This window comes from Abramis brama, assembly GCF_963993115.1.
Source record: "Abramis brama genome assembly, chromosome: 8".
In the NCBI taxonomy this organism is placed as follows: domain Eukaryota; kingdom Metazoa; phylum Chordata; class Actinopteri; order Cypriniformes; family Leuciscidae; genus Abramis; species Abramis brama.
In genome coordinates, this window is record NC_139970.1 from 36,163,403 (window position 1) to 36,181,251 (window position 17,849).

General features: G+C 35.1%; 2 protein-coding genes across 2 annotated transcripts; both read right to left on the reverse strand.

Annotated features, from left to right (window-relative positions):
* Nucleotides 1-1,921: 1,921 nt before the first annotated feature.
* LOC311087909 (uncharacterized protein) lies at nt 1,922-4,582 on the reverse strand. Its single transcript, XM_084121414.1, has 3 exons — nt 4,485-4,582; nt 3,224-3,355; nt 1,922-2,590 (listed from the first exon to the last, which is right to left on the reverse strand). The coding sequence occupies exons 1-3, from the start codon at nt 4,560-4,562 to the stop codon at nt 2,387-2,389; spliced, it is 414 nt and encodes a 137-aa protein (XP_083977540.1). The 5' UTR covers nt 4,563-4,582; the 3' UTR covers nt 1,922-2,386.
* Nucleotides 4,583-5,821: 1,239 nt separating this feature from the next.
* On the reverse strand, nt 5,822-14,894 carry LOC311087908 (glucosylceramide transporter ABCA12-like). The gene is made up of 9 exons (XM_084121413.1): nt 14,644-14,894; nt 13,552-13,633; nt 12,828-12,921; nt 10,024-10,192; nt 8,469-8,596; nt 8,295-8,359; nt 7,697-7,870; nt 7,364-7,557; nt 5,822-6,617 (listed from the first exon to the last, which is right to left on the reverse strand). Exons 2-9 carry the CDS (start codon nt 13,618-13,620, stop codon nt 6,476-6,478), a joined length of 1,035 nt encoding a protein of 344 aa, XP_083977539.1. The 5' UTR covers nt 13,621-13,633; nt 14,644-14,894; the 3' UTR covers nt 5,822-6,475.
* Between the last annotated feature and the right edge of the window lie 2,955 nt (nt 14,895-17,849).

Sequence of the window (17,849 nt, forward strand, 5' to 3'; positions counted from 1 at the left end):
ACATATTTTGAATATCATGAATGCACATAGTAGTATGAAGGTAAATATTACTTTTGTATCAATAAATGTTTTGCCGTAAACAATCACTACCTTAGCAGGCTGTCAGGTTCAGAGATCACTTCAGATATCAAAGAATGAATCAGTGGAACAAATGTTTCCCAGGTAAAGCCAGTCTGACAGTTGAAGGTGAATGAAGTGCCTGCAAAAAATTGAGCATAATTCACTATTCACTGCATATTTTTCAGCACATTGTCAAAGTTATATTTATGTCAACAATAAGGTTGTTTTTTTTACATCAGTTAATGCATTAGGTTTCATAAACAAGTATACAATAACGATTTTACAGCAGTTATTAATCTATATTAAATGTTAACTTATAAAATATACTATTGTTCATTATTTCATGTTTGTTCAAAATACATTAATTTGAATTTATACAGCTTATGTTGAATTATAATTAAATGATATAAGAAAAAAATACATAATTGATTAAAAAACAGTCTAGATTAATAAATGATGTAAAAAGATTATTCATCATTATAAAATGAATAACAACAACTATGTTAAATCATATAATTCCACAACATAATCAGATATTAAGAATCAAGTCTACTGATTGATCACAGATTTGTAATTTTTTGACACTCACAGTTTGGTGATACAGTGGTGTTTGGTTGGTAGGTCAAAATCCAATAAGCCATATGAAAATATGGTTCCATGGAGGGCCACAGAGGGCTCTTCTCTAGCAGAGAGCCCATGGTCTCAAGTGCATCAGTACCCCTGTTTCACAAGAAATTAAAATGCAAATAAACATGTAAATTGAACTGAAATGTGTTTCCATGGGGATTGTAATAGTTTGGTTCACTATTTGATGTAATTCTCAACAAAAAACATCCTGATCACATAGCAGAAATTGAACAATGAGTAGGTTACTGACCTGGTCAACAGAATCTGGTTCAAACCAACTGAAATGTTCCCTGGGATCCAAGCAGCAAAATATTCCTCATTAAGCTCAGTTTGCAAGTTCTGAAGGGCAGAGCCATACTTCAGGAAGGTTGTGTATAGACTGTGCCACTCCGCCATAAGAATGGAGGGTGTGATGTTGTACATTACAATTCCATTTACTACACCAACCAACTGTTGGACCTGTGAAAACATTTTTAGTAATAATCATTAATTTCCATTTTTTGTCAAATAGTAACAAAGCTTGAATTTGCAAATCACTTCAAAACACATCCCTTTACCTTCTCGATTACAGGAAAAATTGGTGTTAAGAGTATTTGCTGAAGACTTGTGTCATTCCCAGAGCAAACTAGAGTGCCCCACAACTGAGGGTCTATAGAGCTATATGTTGACATCCAAGCCCAGGGAGCAGAAAGTTCTCTGCAGCTAGTGTGACCTTCTAGAACCTGTATGAAAAAATTAGGGGACATCCAATTTGGCAAATGAAGTCTTTAATGCAAACTACATGAATAATTTTTTTTAACCCACCTTGGCCACTGTTTGCACAATAGAGTCCATGCCATGGTCAGCCCAGGCCTTAGCAAATGTCTCATTCTGCATTAGAGAAAGGAAGACCTCCTGGACATACTTGGCATCTCCCAGGACCACATCAATGAATTCTGTGAAACAGATAATGATAATTCAGATGAACTACTGTATGTGGCTAGCATTGGAAATTGTTTGCATAGCATAATTTTCTGCACATGCTGATACATACGTAGCTGTGCTTCCATTGCTACTCTTGCCACCTGCATGGATGAATGGCCACCCATCATAAAAGTCTGAATGTATTCCCAACCTGGCATCCCTTGTAGAAAATCAAATGCTGTACTGCCTAATCCAAAGATTCTGTAGGGGGGGGGGTAATGATAAATAGGTTGGATTTTAGGTTCAACTTTAAAAACAGATTTCTTTTTTTCATTCAGATGTCAGATGAACCAGCAGGAAGTGGCTGTGAGAATAAAATAAACAAAAGTTGTACAAGAACCTTGTTTCGTTTTTATGACAAATTCTTATAGGCTGTAGATTCTCTCACTAAACCAGCAGTAACATGCAACTGCACTGGGTTTGTTTGTCTAATGCTGTGCCAGCTTCTGTTGCCAAACTAAATCAGGTTTTTCAAAACTATTTTTTGATAAAAACAATTGCTCCATGTAGGTGCTCTATGCTATTCAAGCACAAAGTCACCTCTCACTTCACCAAACCAGATTCTGCTGATGCCACCACAGACAGATTGCGTGACATGCACTCACCCTCAAAAAACAACCAAAACTATGCAAGTAAAAACCAGTTATATACTTTCATGATTCATCACTTGACTCCCGTAAAACCGATTATTTGTTACAGAAAAACAGATCAATTTCATTACTGCATCTAACTCCATCTAAACAGATGCAAAGTAGTCTAGGTTGACATACAATTGTTCCCCTAGGCTCTGTGGCTGAGCATCACTGCTGCGGTGCAACCTGCTGTGTTTGAGAAGAGGATCCATGCTCGATGGAGAGACTAGGCCCAGCAAGCTGTCAAACACCTCCTTAGTGAAGGCCAGGTCTGCAGAGGCAGAGGTCTGACTCCAGGCCAACAGCACCTGCAGGGAGCACATGCAGGCATGAGACATGAAAATGTTATTGGTCTGGTCATTTACAATATTAAAACATCATGCAAAATTGAAATTAATGCAAAAGGCATATGCAAGAAGTGTGTTTTTTCCAAATATATCAACACATTTTTTTTTATTTCAAGCAACTTTACAGGAAGTTACTCGGTCAACAAAAGTAGGTCAACTAGCCTCAAAACGTGCATGCATTATTTTTTTAATCACCCTAAATTAATATGATTAATTGACAGTCCTACTAAATACTCAGCATGGCATTTGTCATATGAACATGTCACATGCCTTTTGAATGCAAAATCATGGTGATAGAATATTGTTGTGGAGTCCCCTCTGAGGTGAGTGGAATATCTAATTGGGGCTCCCTGGAGGCTTGCTCCATATACATGCTTTTTATGCAATCAGTCTCAGCGCGGTTAGCGTCCTGTTTTGTATTTAGACTGAGCTGGTTTCCTAGGTAACATGCATAGCTAATGTTTGTGTGTTTTCCCACAAGATACCAGGTAAGTAGGAGGAACCACAATTGAGAATTTCTCAAACTACAACAGGTTATATTGTAGGTTATAAAGCAGATATTAATAGATAATGATATGTATATGATAAATTTACCTGTTCAACAACCTTCCACGTATTTATCCCTTGAAATATCTGGCCCACTTCCCAACTCCAACAATAGGGGGCGAGAATGTTTTGGTCACACAAAAAGGTACGAAAGTCTTCCTCGTTTAGCAGCACAAGAATCTGAGAAGAACACAATATGTGTGAGTGTGAATGATTGTGTAGGAATTTGTGTGTGTTTTTATAAACTCCTAATCCGAACAAAGTAAAAAAGTCAGACATCGAATACTTCCCTACTATATAGCATGCGGAAAAAAAACAGTATGCGGAAAGTCCCCGGATGACCTACTATTTCCAGTGGAATTCTGAAGTGTGCATTCGATGGACACTTTACTATCCCATAAGGCCACGGTAGGAGATTTATGAATATAGGTGAAGCGACGCAACTGACGCTGGTGGGTCACATGATAATGACAACATGGCGAATGTAGTACGTCCGGGTTACATTCAGTCTATGCGTTCATACCATTAGAACATACTTTTTTAACGAGTAAGTTTCAATTCAAATGTAGTAACTACTCAGACAGTACACGATTTCGGACACACTGTTGGTCTCTCCCAAAACAAAAAATAAAGAAATTTTGCAGAAATTTTACTAATGTGACCGTATCTTTTGAGTATCATGTTGTTGCTAGCCTAGCAACATGTTTACGCCAAATTCTACTCAATCTGAAACACAAACTGAATAAAGATTTTTTCAAACTTGTCAACTTATAAAAAAAAGTGAAAAATCCATGAAATGTTGACAACAAATACTTAAAGGTCATACAATAACTAAATGCATGAATCAAGTTTCATGTTAGAGGATCATGTTGTTGTTAAATTATCTACATGCTAACATCATACTCTACTGAAATCAGCTGATATATAAAATGAATAAGGAAGGTAAATATCACATGTGAACAGAATATTTGTAATGTGTATATTTAATGAATATAAAATGGTTACTAAGAAATTAGAAATTAGCCTAAGTGTATCTTATTTCAATCTCTTTCATTTCCAACACAAAATAATACGCACATAATTTGAGATGTGGTGGACATGTTCATAACTTTTAAAGGAAACAAAAGGCAGACAATTCTCTTTCATACACGCCTATACAATGGATGTAGTTAGTGCACAAATTAAACAATAGTAAGAAAGTGAAAAAGTGATCTATGGGATTTATTTCCACAGGGCTCTATGTCCATAGTGGAATAAGCACTCATATTTTGAACAAAGAACCTGCATTGAGAAACCATGAGAGGCCTACCTTGTCTAGAGGGATCTGGGTTTGGTTGATAAGGTCCTTTATGTCTGAGCTGAGTTCAACAATACTGCTTGGGTTCATAACATCACTCAGTTTGACATTCACATCTATACAAAACAAGAGAAATATGTGATTCCACTTTTGACCAACACATCTCGTGCGAGTATGCAGGCAGGCAGCTTTCTAAAGCACTTGAAAGTTGAACATCAATCCACATTTTAGGGAAAATGCTGATTCACACACCAGAGTCTTTGTAAAAGATTTGTAAAAAAAAAAAAAAAGACTGTTTTCAAAAAGGTTTCCTGAACACTCCTGCCAAGTCAAACAACCAAGCCCGAAACTCATAGCTTTGGTTGACATTAACCTATGAATGGCTCTCATATGCATATCTGTGCATATTAAACATGGATCAAAATAATAATAATAATAATAATAATAATAATTCATTACATTTATATAGCGTTTTTCTCGGCACTCAAAGCGCTTTACATATGGAAAGGGGAATCTCCTCAACCACCACCAATGTGCAGCATCCACCTGGATGATAAGTTCTCAAAATAATAAAATCCATTAAAAACTCTGCTTAGCTTTCTTCTATGACAACATAATTGTAATGTGATAAAAAAGTAAGATATTCACCTTCATTTAAGACAGGGTGTGGTGCACATAGAACAAGGCAGTCCAAACAGGTTTTGACAATAGATCAGGTGTTTTCAAAGTGTGGGGCGCGCGGTGGTAAAAATTATAGCCTAATAATCAGTTTAAATTAATAAATTAAAAAAGTTAAATTGTTATTATTCTGACACTGCAGGTCTTGATGCCAAATTCTGATTTGTTACCTTTATCCGATTTGTTTGACCGTCCGTTTACACGTTCTTTCAACTGTGACCCATATCCGATTCATGTGTTTACACTTGCCATACTATCTGAAACATCGCGCATGCTTAAAGGGTTAAATTCTCTTGCACAGATGGGCGGACGCGAAAAATGCTTGATGCTAGCTCTGCGATGCAAAGTCCAAACATCACCATGATTTTGAGGTGGAGGAGAATGTGAACGAAAAATCGGAATTGGGTCACATTTCACCGACAGTGTAAACGAGGCCAATGAGGCCTGAAACCGATCTCAAAATATTCGAATGCATGCATTTTTTTCCTGTTTTCACGGTCATAGAACACATCCGATCTCTCACATACGAGTATAAAATCGGAATTGGGTCACAAGCCTAACTGCACTTTTCAGCACTTTTCATGTTACCTCAAACAATGATAAAAGTGATAAGTTAAGAGTCTGACTATGTGTGTGTTATTTATTTATTTATTTATTTATTTATTTTTATTGGGTATTCCATTGGGTAAATTGTGTCAAAAGGGAGGCCCACTGTCTTTGAAAACCCCTGCAAAAGACCATTGGTCTCTAAATAAGTAAGGAACCTGGCAGCCAGCAACTACGGTAACGTACCTTGCTCAATGGCACAATGATAGTAACCTTGTAATGGTTCAAACCAACAATTTCCTGCTTAACAACCTTTTCTGTTTATCCTTATCCAATGAAAAAACTCATCCAACCTTGTACAAACTTGACACATAAAGAGTCACTTCACTGGCCTTTGATGTCAATGATACCAAATGCTGTTTTTTGTGCATTCAAGTTTAAATACTGTATTGTTAGATTTTGCTGTATTTGTATTTGGCCGAGCGATCGTTTGGGTGGCTCGCCAATATATTAGATTTCTCTAATATATAAAATAAGTAAGTTTGACCAGAGTTCGTGTGGGGAGAAGATAAGGTTTGCAGTTCTTCAGCAGCGATGTTAGCATGCTGTTCTTCAAAAATCTTAACCCAAATGTCTGTCTGTGGGGCAGAAATTTATAACAGAGGTTCAATACTCAAGATTTGCGTACAAGATCTCTTGTTCTCACTAAGTAATTAAGAGAATGACAGCACTTTAAATAGATCACCACAGATACCATGCATGCAGTTCACAAAACAAGTTCAGCAAGTCAACTTCCGCATACCTCTCCCTTTCCAATCACCCATGTAGTTGAGAATGTCAATGCCTTTATTGATGACTGGGTTTGTGGCAGCAGTAGAGATGTTGGCCTGTGGGAAAGTCCTCTCGAGGAATGTTAAGGCACTAATTGAAAATAAAGAAGGAGAGGCTGAGATTCTTTGAAACTAGTCAAAACAACAAACATTACATACAGTACATAATTCACACGTAATGGGATCAAGCAGTGTTGTGGATATACACATCCAAGCACAAAATCCAAGCAGAGCACCTACATATATCAACGTAGATATATGGAATTTCCAGAACCCTAATGTCTAAACTAACATATTTTATCACTTGCAAAATGACAGTCTTAAGTCTTAATTTACACAATCGTTCAAAAGTTTGGGGTCAGTTAAATGTTTCTGAAAAAAAAAAGTCACTTATGCTCAGCAAAGCTGTATTTATTTGCTCAAAAATACATAAAAATACATACTGAAAAAAACAGTAATGTTTCTTATTGTGAATTTCATTTATTCCTGTGATGGCATAGCATTACTGATTGATCCCCCAGAAATCATTCTAATATGCTGATTTGAGGATCAAAAAACATTTCTTATTATTACCAATGTTGACAGTTGTGCATTTTTGTTTCAGGATTATCTGATCAATTGAAACTTCAAAAGAACAGAATTTATTTGAAATATAAATCTTTTGTAACATTATAAATGTCTTTACCGTCACTTTTAATCAATTGAATGCATGCTTGCTGAATAAAAATAATAATTTCTTTCAAAAAGAAAATATTCTTAATAACCCCAAATCTGTGAATGAACTTATGTGTGATATGACCACAATTTTATTTGAACACTATTTTCCTCAAAACTCACTTCTTAAGATTCTCCAATTCCCCTGCCCCAGATTTTAGTTTCTCTTTATCTGTGGGCTTCAGGAAAAGATCTGGTAGGCCAAGCATGAAGTCCCACACTGACGTCTCCTGTTGAAGTCTATCTAGGACCACCACAGTCCCTCCAATCATTTCCAGCACTTCTGTCGGGTTATTGAGCAGCATTTCTGTCAGTACCTGGTGACCCACACAAGTCATCAGATTAACATAAAAGCCATGATGTCTAATGATTCATTTAAATGACACTTTCATTTGATATCCGTGGGCATAATGAGACTAGACTGAAAGATTATGAACAGTGGGAGGTCTGACCCACCTGGTTCAGGGTTAGTAAGGATGCTTCTAGAACCGTGTCATTAGAACTGCAGAAGTTTATAAAGCCTTGCGTGAAGAGATCTTGGCTACCGGCTGATGTGTTGATGGCAGTCATGGAGAAGCTGCATAAGGACTTTTTCAGAATGTTCACTGACTCCCAAACAGATTCCATTGTCTACAACAAATTCAAAACATTAATTAAATAACCGTCCATTTCCTTGTTTGTGGTTGCATGAGTCAAGCCAAGATATTCATGCAACCACATTGCATGAAAAATATACAGAAACATTTTTAATGGACCATCACAACAAACATTGAATATTACTACAGTATATGTATTTTTGTACAGACTGTATAAATATAAAATAATATAAAATAATTAACCTTTTACATATTCTCTCTTTAATAAAATAAAATAAAATAAAATAAAATAAAATAAAATAAAATAAAATAAAATAAAATAAAATAAAATAAAATAAAATAAAATAAAATTAAATTAAATTAAATTAAATTAAATGAAATGAAATGTGAGGAATTTTTAAAATGTGGTATATGTACCCAAAATACATGGATACGTCAAGATAACGAAAAACACAAACCTGATCTGTGTTGTTAAAAGCTTGCATGACTGAAGTCACATTGGCCGTGTTTTGAAGGCTGGAATCTTTACAAAAAGATGTAAACAACAGTTAAAAAAACACATAGAAACGGATTCATTTTTTATTTTTTAAATGAGTGGCGTTGTATTAAAAGACTAAAGATAATTTACATACTGAGCATCCTGTCCCATATCTCCAGGAGCTCTGGATGATTTGATGTATCCCTTTTCAGGATTGAGTGAACCAGTCCTCCCTTCTCCAGATGGGCCAGTGGAGGTAAACCATGGAGCAGTGCTGGTAGACTAAATTAAAACAGGACCATGGATATATACAAGAATTCTAGTTATTTTTTAAAAGAATAATCTATAGTTTTGTTACTTAAAGTATAGCAAATTGTTATATTATACTAGTTATATAACATGATTATGTACTCAACAAAGTCATATGGTTATGTAAATGCTGACGTTTTTGCACAAGCCAACACATAAAAGAAACAAGATAGACCGATTTTTCAAAAGCCCATGTCACAGTGAAAGATGGATCATTACTTAAATATAAGCACTAGTTGAAGGATTACACAAACAAGTCATATGAATGTTTGTTGAGAGTAAAGAAATGTAATTAATAAAAGGAAGTAAAATGGGGAATGCCACCATGGGAGTTTCTGCCCTACCTCTTTAGAATGTTTTAAATCTATGGAATGTTTAATTCACTCAAGAAATATTCTGTGGTTTATGTTAAAGCAAAGTGAAGGTAAACTAATGAAAGAGAATTTTACTTTACTTTAGTGGCGGTGCCACTTTTTACAATTCTTTTTCATTCTTTAACCTTATACTTTACTTCGGTTCACTGACATGTTATAATTTTAAAGTTTTTGATCTGGAGGCAAGAGGAGCAAATGTTAACCTAAATGTATAGAAAAGAGCAGCTTTGACATTTTTACTCCTTTTGTGTTTCACAGAAAAACAAGTTCATGCAAGTTTCAAACAAATATGACAATATGTACAGATTTAAATTTAAAGCAAGTGATCTTGAATTAACTGATCAAATTATTACAATGAATAAGTGATTTCTACTACTATGCTTTAGACAAAACAAAACAAAAAAATCCTATAATCATTCAATTTATTATCAAAATATTTATTTAAGTAGCAGGATTCAAGCCTAATTGGCTCAAAAATCTAAAGAGGCACATGACTCACCAAACACACATTTGCAACAATGACTCAACTGACGAAAGATTTTGACTATTGACTCAATATGGACATTATACACACTGCAGTAAAGAACTGGTGTGGAACAATGGGTTAAATAAATATTCCTCTATTAAACCCTTTTGCGAATCATCTGACCAAACAAGGTATTCTTAGCTTTATAAATACTGAATACACTATACTTTATGAATACTGAGGCAAAGGGCACAGGGATGTCACGGGAGGTGCAGTATTCTGCCATGAGATCCATTATTATCTCATCAGTGATGCATTAAAATACAGGAGAATGAGCCATCTTTATTAGACATCTAAGGCGCATGACATTAATGTCCTGGGTCACAAATATCACCATTAATGTACACATCTGATCATCATAACACAACCAAAATGGAATTCAAAACAAAGACAGACTTGAGGCATTCTAAGAAAATGGTGCTACATGAAACGATTTTTTGAGAAAATATTTCTGGAAATGTGTTATTTTACACAGACGTAAGCAAGACGCCATGCATTACCTGTGAGATTCAGTATCCCTGCGGCGACGATGACCTGTGTACCACTGCGTTTTGGACTGTCCTTCAGTTAGGTAAGATTTGCCGGTGCACATACTGTCGGTGCTGCACATGAGGGTCTGCAGGAAAGGGAAGAATCCGGCGCTCGGAAGGTTTTTCGGTGCCACATAGCCTGAAAGAAACAGCACAGAGTTACATTTTATTGTTCTGAGTTTTTTCATTGTTAAGGATAGCCCATGATGTCTTGTTGAACACAGTTTTACTTCATGTATTGACATATTTCCCACTGAAACAGGACATATCAAATTCATAATTTGCCACTTGCTATTGCTAGACAATGGCAGGTGGTATAAGTGGGGACATTCTCATTCTAGAGACATTTAATTGGACAGACAGTATATATATGTGTCTATATTACTTAACATACATGTACTGGCACAGAACAGGAAATAACATAAAAGTCCACACAAGACAAGGGGAACACAAGACCGAAAAGCTCATATTGAAGTCTTAGATATATCTGATTGCCGACTACAGTCTCTCGGCGAATCTGAGCAGAGTTTGCGGCACTGTTTGTCCACTGAAACTCTACTGAGGAGGAACTTTCCTCAGGAGAAAAAAAATCACGGAAGCAGATCAGCAAACGCCTACGTTTATTCTCTATTTAATCACATTGCTGTCTGGGAAAAAACAATTGAGATCTCAATCATGTTTTTCTCAACCTGGGTTGGTTTTTCGTTTTCTAGGGGAGAGAGAATGTTTGTTTTTACTGTCTGGTTTTATGCCATGTCACAATATGCCATGTTTGATTTCGTCAGTTCTTAGAAACAAACACAATGCCATGAGTCAAAACATACATTACTATAGATTAAGAGTGACCACTTAAAAGCATTCGTACTTTAGGATTATTGACCTTATGCAATGTTTGTCCAGCAAATAGTGTCTGAATGAACCAAAACCATAGAGAAACCATAGAGACTGATATGAAATAAACATGACATTAGCTACTTGGGGTGTGCCAAGCATACAAATGATTTGAAATGACCTCCTAAAACTTACAGAGAAAGTATTATTAAAGGAATAGTTCATCATTTACACACCCTCAAGTTGTTCCAAACCTGTACGAATTTCTTTTTTCTGCTGAACACAAAAGATATTTTGAAGAATGTTGGTAACCAGACAGTTGATGAAACAGTTGATGGTCCTCATTGACTTCCATAGTATTTCTTCCATATTATGGAAAAAATACTATGGAAGTCAATGGGGACAATCAGCGGTTTCATCAACTTGAGAGGGTGAGTAAATAATGAAGGAATTTACATTTTTGGTTGAACTATCCCTTTAACATGAGGAAATACTAACAAGGACTATTGCATTAACCCTGTGGTTCTGTTTGTGTGGAAGTCAAAATTTATTAATTTTTTTTATTAAAAATACTATATTTTAGTGCGATAATGTTTTTATGTATTTAATGTATTTATGTCAAAGTTATGATCAATTTATAACATGTAATAAATCACTTATTGAGCATAGACCTGAAAATGAAATATATAAAAAAGTGGAGCAAAAAAACACTAGATAAGATCCCAGTACAACTGTGACAATTTTTTTCAGGGCCATTTAACCTTTTTGAATCAGATTCATATCCACGATTTTTTTTTTAATTGTTATTCGCATAGCAAGTGTCAAAACCTTTACCAAGTTTCATACCATTCCGATAAAGTAAAAAATTCAAACCAAATGAACAAACAGCACCAGAAGGTTAAGTTAGTCATCAATACATTTTTATTTAATAACAAATGCGATTTTATCATATCCAAATGTTGTTTACAGATTTTTACAGATATACTAGGATAGATGACGATGCATCATATTTCATTAATTTACTCTTTATATGGAAAAGGGCGGCCAGGATATTTACCTAAATAGTCTCCACATATTAGTTTTTCTTTTAACAATAAAAACAGCACCTAAAAATATACTATTTTGTTTACTTATTATCTATATGCAAATATCAAGGAAAACACACCAACTAGAATTAGTGGAGGTCAGAATAGATTACCTCTGAGGTTAAGCACTTGTTTTCTCCCATTATCAAATGAGTTTCTTATGGATGCATATACAATTAGACAAACACTTGAGTCTGCCTGTGCATAACATGCAAGGCAAGGGAGCTACTACTTGTGGGAAGGACCAGGCCTAACAACCCAATCCTCAAAAGAGAGATGTGAAATAACAGAAAACTCCCAAAGGACAGTCAGCTTAAAGGGAAAGATTACATAAAAATCTGAGAATATGTCTTTTTATCCCATATCATATTTAAAGGAACCTGGAGGCAGATGGATAATGAAAAATATTTAACAGATCTGTGGCATCAGCCTGCTTTATTAAGTTCTGCACCATTACACATATTTAAATATGAAGTAAAACTTGTTCAGCAGCATCAAACCATGAATCAAACCATAAGCAATGTTACTGTTCCTTGCAGATGAGCAGACCCGCTTTAGAGTAGTTACAGTACACTAAGTGTAGTGACAGTCCCCATGGGCTAACCTGAAGTTAAATGTTTTGCTCAAGGACATAATAGTAATAAAGCAGGATTGTGATCTCAGTAACTCCACAGCTTCTGACTCAGACCTTCTCAGGATTGAAACCGCAACCCTTTATATAGAAGCCCAGAACCTAAAACATCTTTTAACCAACCTAGAATGCCTTCAGTCACTGTCATGTCACTGTGATCACAACAGTATTTAGTCGACTTCCTTGTGCAGTCTACATATAGGATGCTGTGTAATAGAGGTACTTACAGGTGTCTTTGAGTTTTGGAGGGAACTGAGAACGGGTGACCGCCAGGATGATAAAGATCACAAGTGGCCAGATAAGGAGAGCCAGTGACCAGCCCTGAAAACATCAATAAACAAATGTGCCCTCAGATTTAACTGTTGATTACATTGTACTGAACATACCATAAGACATGCATATGTATACTAAGGTCTTCTGAAACATATTAAGGATACAAACAACATTAAAGCAATAAAGCACAGGTAATCCAATAACTACTGTCTATGTAAAGATATGTAAAAAGCTTTTGACTGTAAGAATTTTCCTTGCTTTTATTTTGTGATTATTTTTATTCCTATGTAAAGCACTTTGAATTGCCATAGTGTATGAAATGTGCTATATAAATAAACCTGCCTTGCCTTGCCTTGCCTTACTGTCCTACTGTAGATATCACTCCACAGAGTACAGTATCACTTTGCTGTGTTAACTTAATTCTATAGCAATAACGAAACCAAATCAGCCAACAAAAAGAAAAAAGGCGTGTAGAACTTACATTTTAACATTCGTTATGCAAATATTATGTTGTGCAAAGTCTGATTAATTTTGGGTAGAAACCCACAGAACTCCATAGAATCCATGCTCAATGCAGACATTATCATTTAAATCTGGGCATCCATTTTATTTTTTATTTTTTTTGGAAACCATAAAATGAGTATGTCCAATTGTACAATTTGCATTTAGGCTACTCACTGGCTGCCGGATGACACTGAGGGCATTTTTCCAGAGAAGAAGTCTTAACTGTTGTATAAAGGAGGCCATTAGAGGAGACGTGCTGATAGAAACAAAAGAAAAATGCAGGTTATGTTAAAGATATTCAGTAATTCCAGCATTGGTACAGATACTGTATATGTTTCAAGATCAATTGCACTTTAATATCAAGAAGCAATCAAACATAAAAGTTATTAATAATTAAGGTAATTATTAAAGTGAATATGATCGAGCTTCAACATCTAACTGATCTCAGCGAGTTCATCATAAATCCACTGCCAAATGAGGATGTTATTCTTTAACAGCATCTGGCTTGGTAAATCTTGAACAAACTTGAAGACCACATTACGCCAAAAACCAGGGATGGAAATGGGTGCAGGAAGTGAATTTAAAGGGTGGACGGACGGAGTTCCAGTTCAAAATGTAGAGGATTTGTTTTCATCTTTTATCCACATAATAGCCCCAAAACGCTATGCAAACTTCATAAATATAGTGGGATTTTTTATGCTTTTAAAATATCAAATATTTTAGTGAATCTCTGCCATTTCCACCACTGACAATAAACCCAGCTTAACCAACTTTAAGCGATTTATGATATCTTGCCTACCATGTTTTGTTGCACAAGATTTCCAACTTTATATTATAACGCCATTTTATATAGATGCTGTTTAAATTAATAATAATAAAATTAATAAATAAATAAAAAGTACATAAACATAAAAATAATTAAAAAGGCTGATTTGTTTTTTGTTTGTTTTTTAAAATCTAGTTCCCCCTGGCCACTTTACTACTTGTGTCTTTGTGCGCTTTTGACTAAAACTGTTGAAAATCATCAAAATCAGTTTTTCCTAACTAATCCCCAATTCCATTTATCTCTTTTTTACTGCCGCTAATATTTAATTGACATTTATATATTTATATATTTATATATTTATATGACTGAATCTCAGTAACTCACTTTATTATCGCTCCTACAAAATTAATAGCCTACCGTAGGCTACCACTTCACCAGATGTCAGAACTCTATACTTATTAGAGATGACTAAATGAATATATGTATGAAGTTATATTTACCTTGTTTAGTCTGGGTTGAATTTGGGTTTATCGTTATTGGGTCCGATGCGTTTGATATACTGAAGACATTTTGCTAGGTTATTCCTAGCAAATAGCCCTTTCCATGTGATATTCAACCACCTGAAGAAAAATTAATAATAACAACGAAAATCAAGTATGTAGGCTGCTGTTAATGACGCGCCGTAGAATAGCCGTTTTTCAGTCTCGTCAGGTGTTCGCACCGGTGTCAGTGATATCCAATAATAGACTTCTCTCTGTAATGCTTATGACTGTGATTGTAGCTTACAGGTGAGAGGCGGATGTTTCACACACAGCTGGTATGACCGGTTTGAAGTGAAGATTCCGTGCGCCTCCAGCTGGTCTCTCTCTCTCTCTCTCTCTCTCTCTCTCTCTCTCTCTCTCTCTCTCTCTCTCTCTCGAACAATATTCCACGATTGCATATTTGTGCTCTCTCTCTAACACACACACTCACAAAGAGAGAGAGAGAGAGAGAGAGAGAGAGAGAGAGAGAGCACAGATATGCAATCGTGGAACGAATATTGTGTTCATATTGAAACTACAAGTGGGCTTATCATCAAATTAAAAATGCAATGTCAACCAAATATAGAAAATTGTTATTCGGCTCAATTTATATTGTCTGTTGTATAGGGGCAATAAACGTTGTAAAAAACGTTGCATAAACGTTGTTAATGCGACGTTCTTAAAATGTAAATATCACGTCTTACTTTCTGGACGTCGTCTTGGTTATAACACATTCACCCGAAATCACCAAAACGAGGTTTCCAGGTTGTGCTTTGGATGTAAATTACCTTGAAGTGTTCCTCACACACTGCATGTCTTCTACATCAGTCTTTTGTGATTCCATTGTGAAGCCGACCCGTTAAAAACATTGAAACGTCACTGGACAAGAAATATAGAGGTATAGGCCTAAGTTAATTCCTAGGAACTGATTTTACTTAACTTATTACATTAAAAGTTATGGATTGATTTATTAATTCAACATTATGTAACTACCCACTTTTCCTTCAAGCAAGGTGTCCAAAAAACAAAAGTGTACTCAAAAAAGAAAAGAACTCATATCTCACAAAAAATAAAAAATAAAATAAAATAAACCAATATAGCAATATAAAATATATTAGAAATGTTATTATATTATATATTATAACCAATATATCAAAATAAATTTAATCAACAAAGAAAATGCATTATAGGCCTATGACAAAAGTTAATTCCAAATCATGTTGAAAAAAACAACTATACAAAGAATACACAACTGTAAAAAAAATAATGCTAAAAGTAGTAAGAAGTAAATATAGCAGACAATAGATAATCACAACACGGTGTTAATTAACACACAATCATCATCATTAAAAGTAAAGAAATGAAATGATCTTTCCAGGGCTGTTGCCGCTGTCTGTTATTGCGGTCTTTGATTTTGAAATTTTAGATGATGATCAATAAAATCAGCTCATGTATGTTGCTTTCGATGACGTGCACTCCATTAAAGCTACACTGCGTAGGATTTTCTCCCATCTAGCAGTGAAACTGTTTATGACTATACCAACTGAATATTACTTTCTAGCCCCTCCCATTCCGAGGGCGTTTTAACTCCTACGATGGTCGTATTATTTCAAATCTGCCGGCAGTCGCGAGTAATCTCCCCGTCGCATTCGTCACGGTGCCACTGAGTGTAAAAATGCGAAAGGCGAAGCTTGAATTTCCAGGTATGTCCCTCTTTGGCTAATGTATTTTCAAGATGGAGGCGCAATATGGCTGCCGCCATTCGAGCGGTTCGCTCATATGTATTCTAAATGGCAGATTCTACGCTTATGAGAATACTTGATTAGTTGGTAGAAGTAATTACACATTAATGAGCACATATCATTTTGAAAGAACAAAGTGTTTTTTGCTAAGAATCAACTTAAAAAAATATTTCGTTTTAACAACATAACATCTCGTTATTACGAGAAAAGATCTCGTTATTAGGACATAATTGAGTGGGAAACAATATTATGTATGTTGCAGTAATGTGCCACCGAATCAGTTCGCGATTCAGTTCAAAACTGCTTGGAACAGTTTCTCTCTACAACAGTAACGGGATATGTAGGGGCAGACAACAAAACCATAAGTGGATCAAGGGAAAAAATACAGTGAATTGAAACAAGATACGAGTATTGTTTCTATCGTTTGCCAGTGATAAGGAAGCTCTTTATTTAAAGGTTCAACGTCTGTGCAGCACTAAGTAGCTGCAGGTCAAGACATTTTCCAAACAAAAGAGAAGTCAACACCCTAACAATTCACTAAAGAACAGAAAGAACTATTGCATTACCATGACTCTTCCATAAAATAGCATATAGCATAGGCCTATATCAAATAATGATATAAATATAAAACCATCAGTGCTGGGTAAGTTAAAAAAGTAATTAATTACTGGTTAAACTAATTACATCTTCAATAGTGTAATCAGATTACTAATTACTCTCTCTAAAAAAAGTATTGGATTACTTGTTACTAATTACTTTTTAATAATCAACCTCAGCCTGCTGAGCAATGCAAGGATGCAATGCTGACCAAAGTGTGTAAAGGGAGAAGGTTACATTAAAAACATACATTTTAACATTACATTTTGATGTTAAATCCACTGTTGTTTTATATAGAGTTGTTATATAGTCTATACAGTATTTAATGCAATTACATCAGAAGTAGGCTAACTGTAATTAAATGACAGAAAAACTAAGAGTAACCGATTACTTTTATTTTTTTAAGGGAAAAGTAATTAAATTATAGTAATTAGATTTACAGTAATTAATTTCATCCAACACTGATACCATCACAGTGTGATACTGTTTTTGAATGGTACATTTGCTAAACTTACGTAGGCTAATATATGCTTTCAAATAAACATGTATAAGATTTCAAAATCATCAAATTACAGCAGACTGTTTTTTTTATAATTATTTATTTAAAAATGAAGTTGCTTAAATTAACTGTAAATGAACATAAATGAACTTCAACTATAACTATAAGTCCCATTATAGAGTGCTTCCTCTAATTGGTCAATCATGGTAACGCATGTAAGACTCGCACTCGATCGGCCAAAAACCGGCATCCGACCAGCGCGGAAGGTCTCTACGTGTTACTGTCTTTTCTCAAGGCAAAGTATTTTTTGATTAAATGCAATACATCTGAATATGTATTCTCTCGTT

Excerpts from the sequence above, each read along its gene's own strand:
- LOC311087909 (XM_084121414.1), bottom strand. The coding sequence starts at position 4,562 with ATGAACCCAAGCAGTATTGTTGAACTCAGCTCAGACATAAAGGACCTT. Across the intron at positions 3,356-4,484 it reads CCCAGATCCCTCTAGACAAG|ATTCTTGTGCTGCTAAACGA; the intron begins GTAGGCCTCTCA and ends TGTTCTTCTCAG. Across the intron at positions 2,591-3,223 it reads CGTGGAAGGTTGTTGAACAG|GTGCTGTTGGCCTGGAGTCA; the intron begins GTAAATTTATCA and ends TGCTCCCTGCAG.
- LOC311087908 (XM_084121413.1), bottom strand. The coding sequence starts at position 13,620 with ATGGCCTCCTTTATACAACAGTTAAGACTTCTTCTCTGGAAAAATGCC. Across the intron at positions 7,871-8,294 it reads CTTTTAACAACACAGATCAG|ACAATGGAATCTGTTTGGGA; the intron begins GTTTGTGTTTTT and ends AATTTGTTGTAG. Across the intron at positions 6,618-7,363 it reads GAATTGGAGAATCTTAAGAA|TGCCTTAACATTCCTCGAGA; the intron begins GTGAGTTTTGAG and ends ATTTTCAATTAG.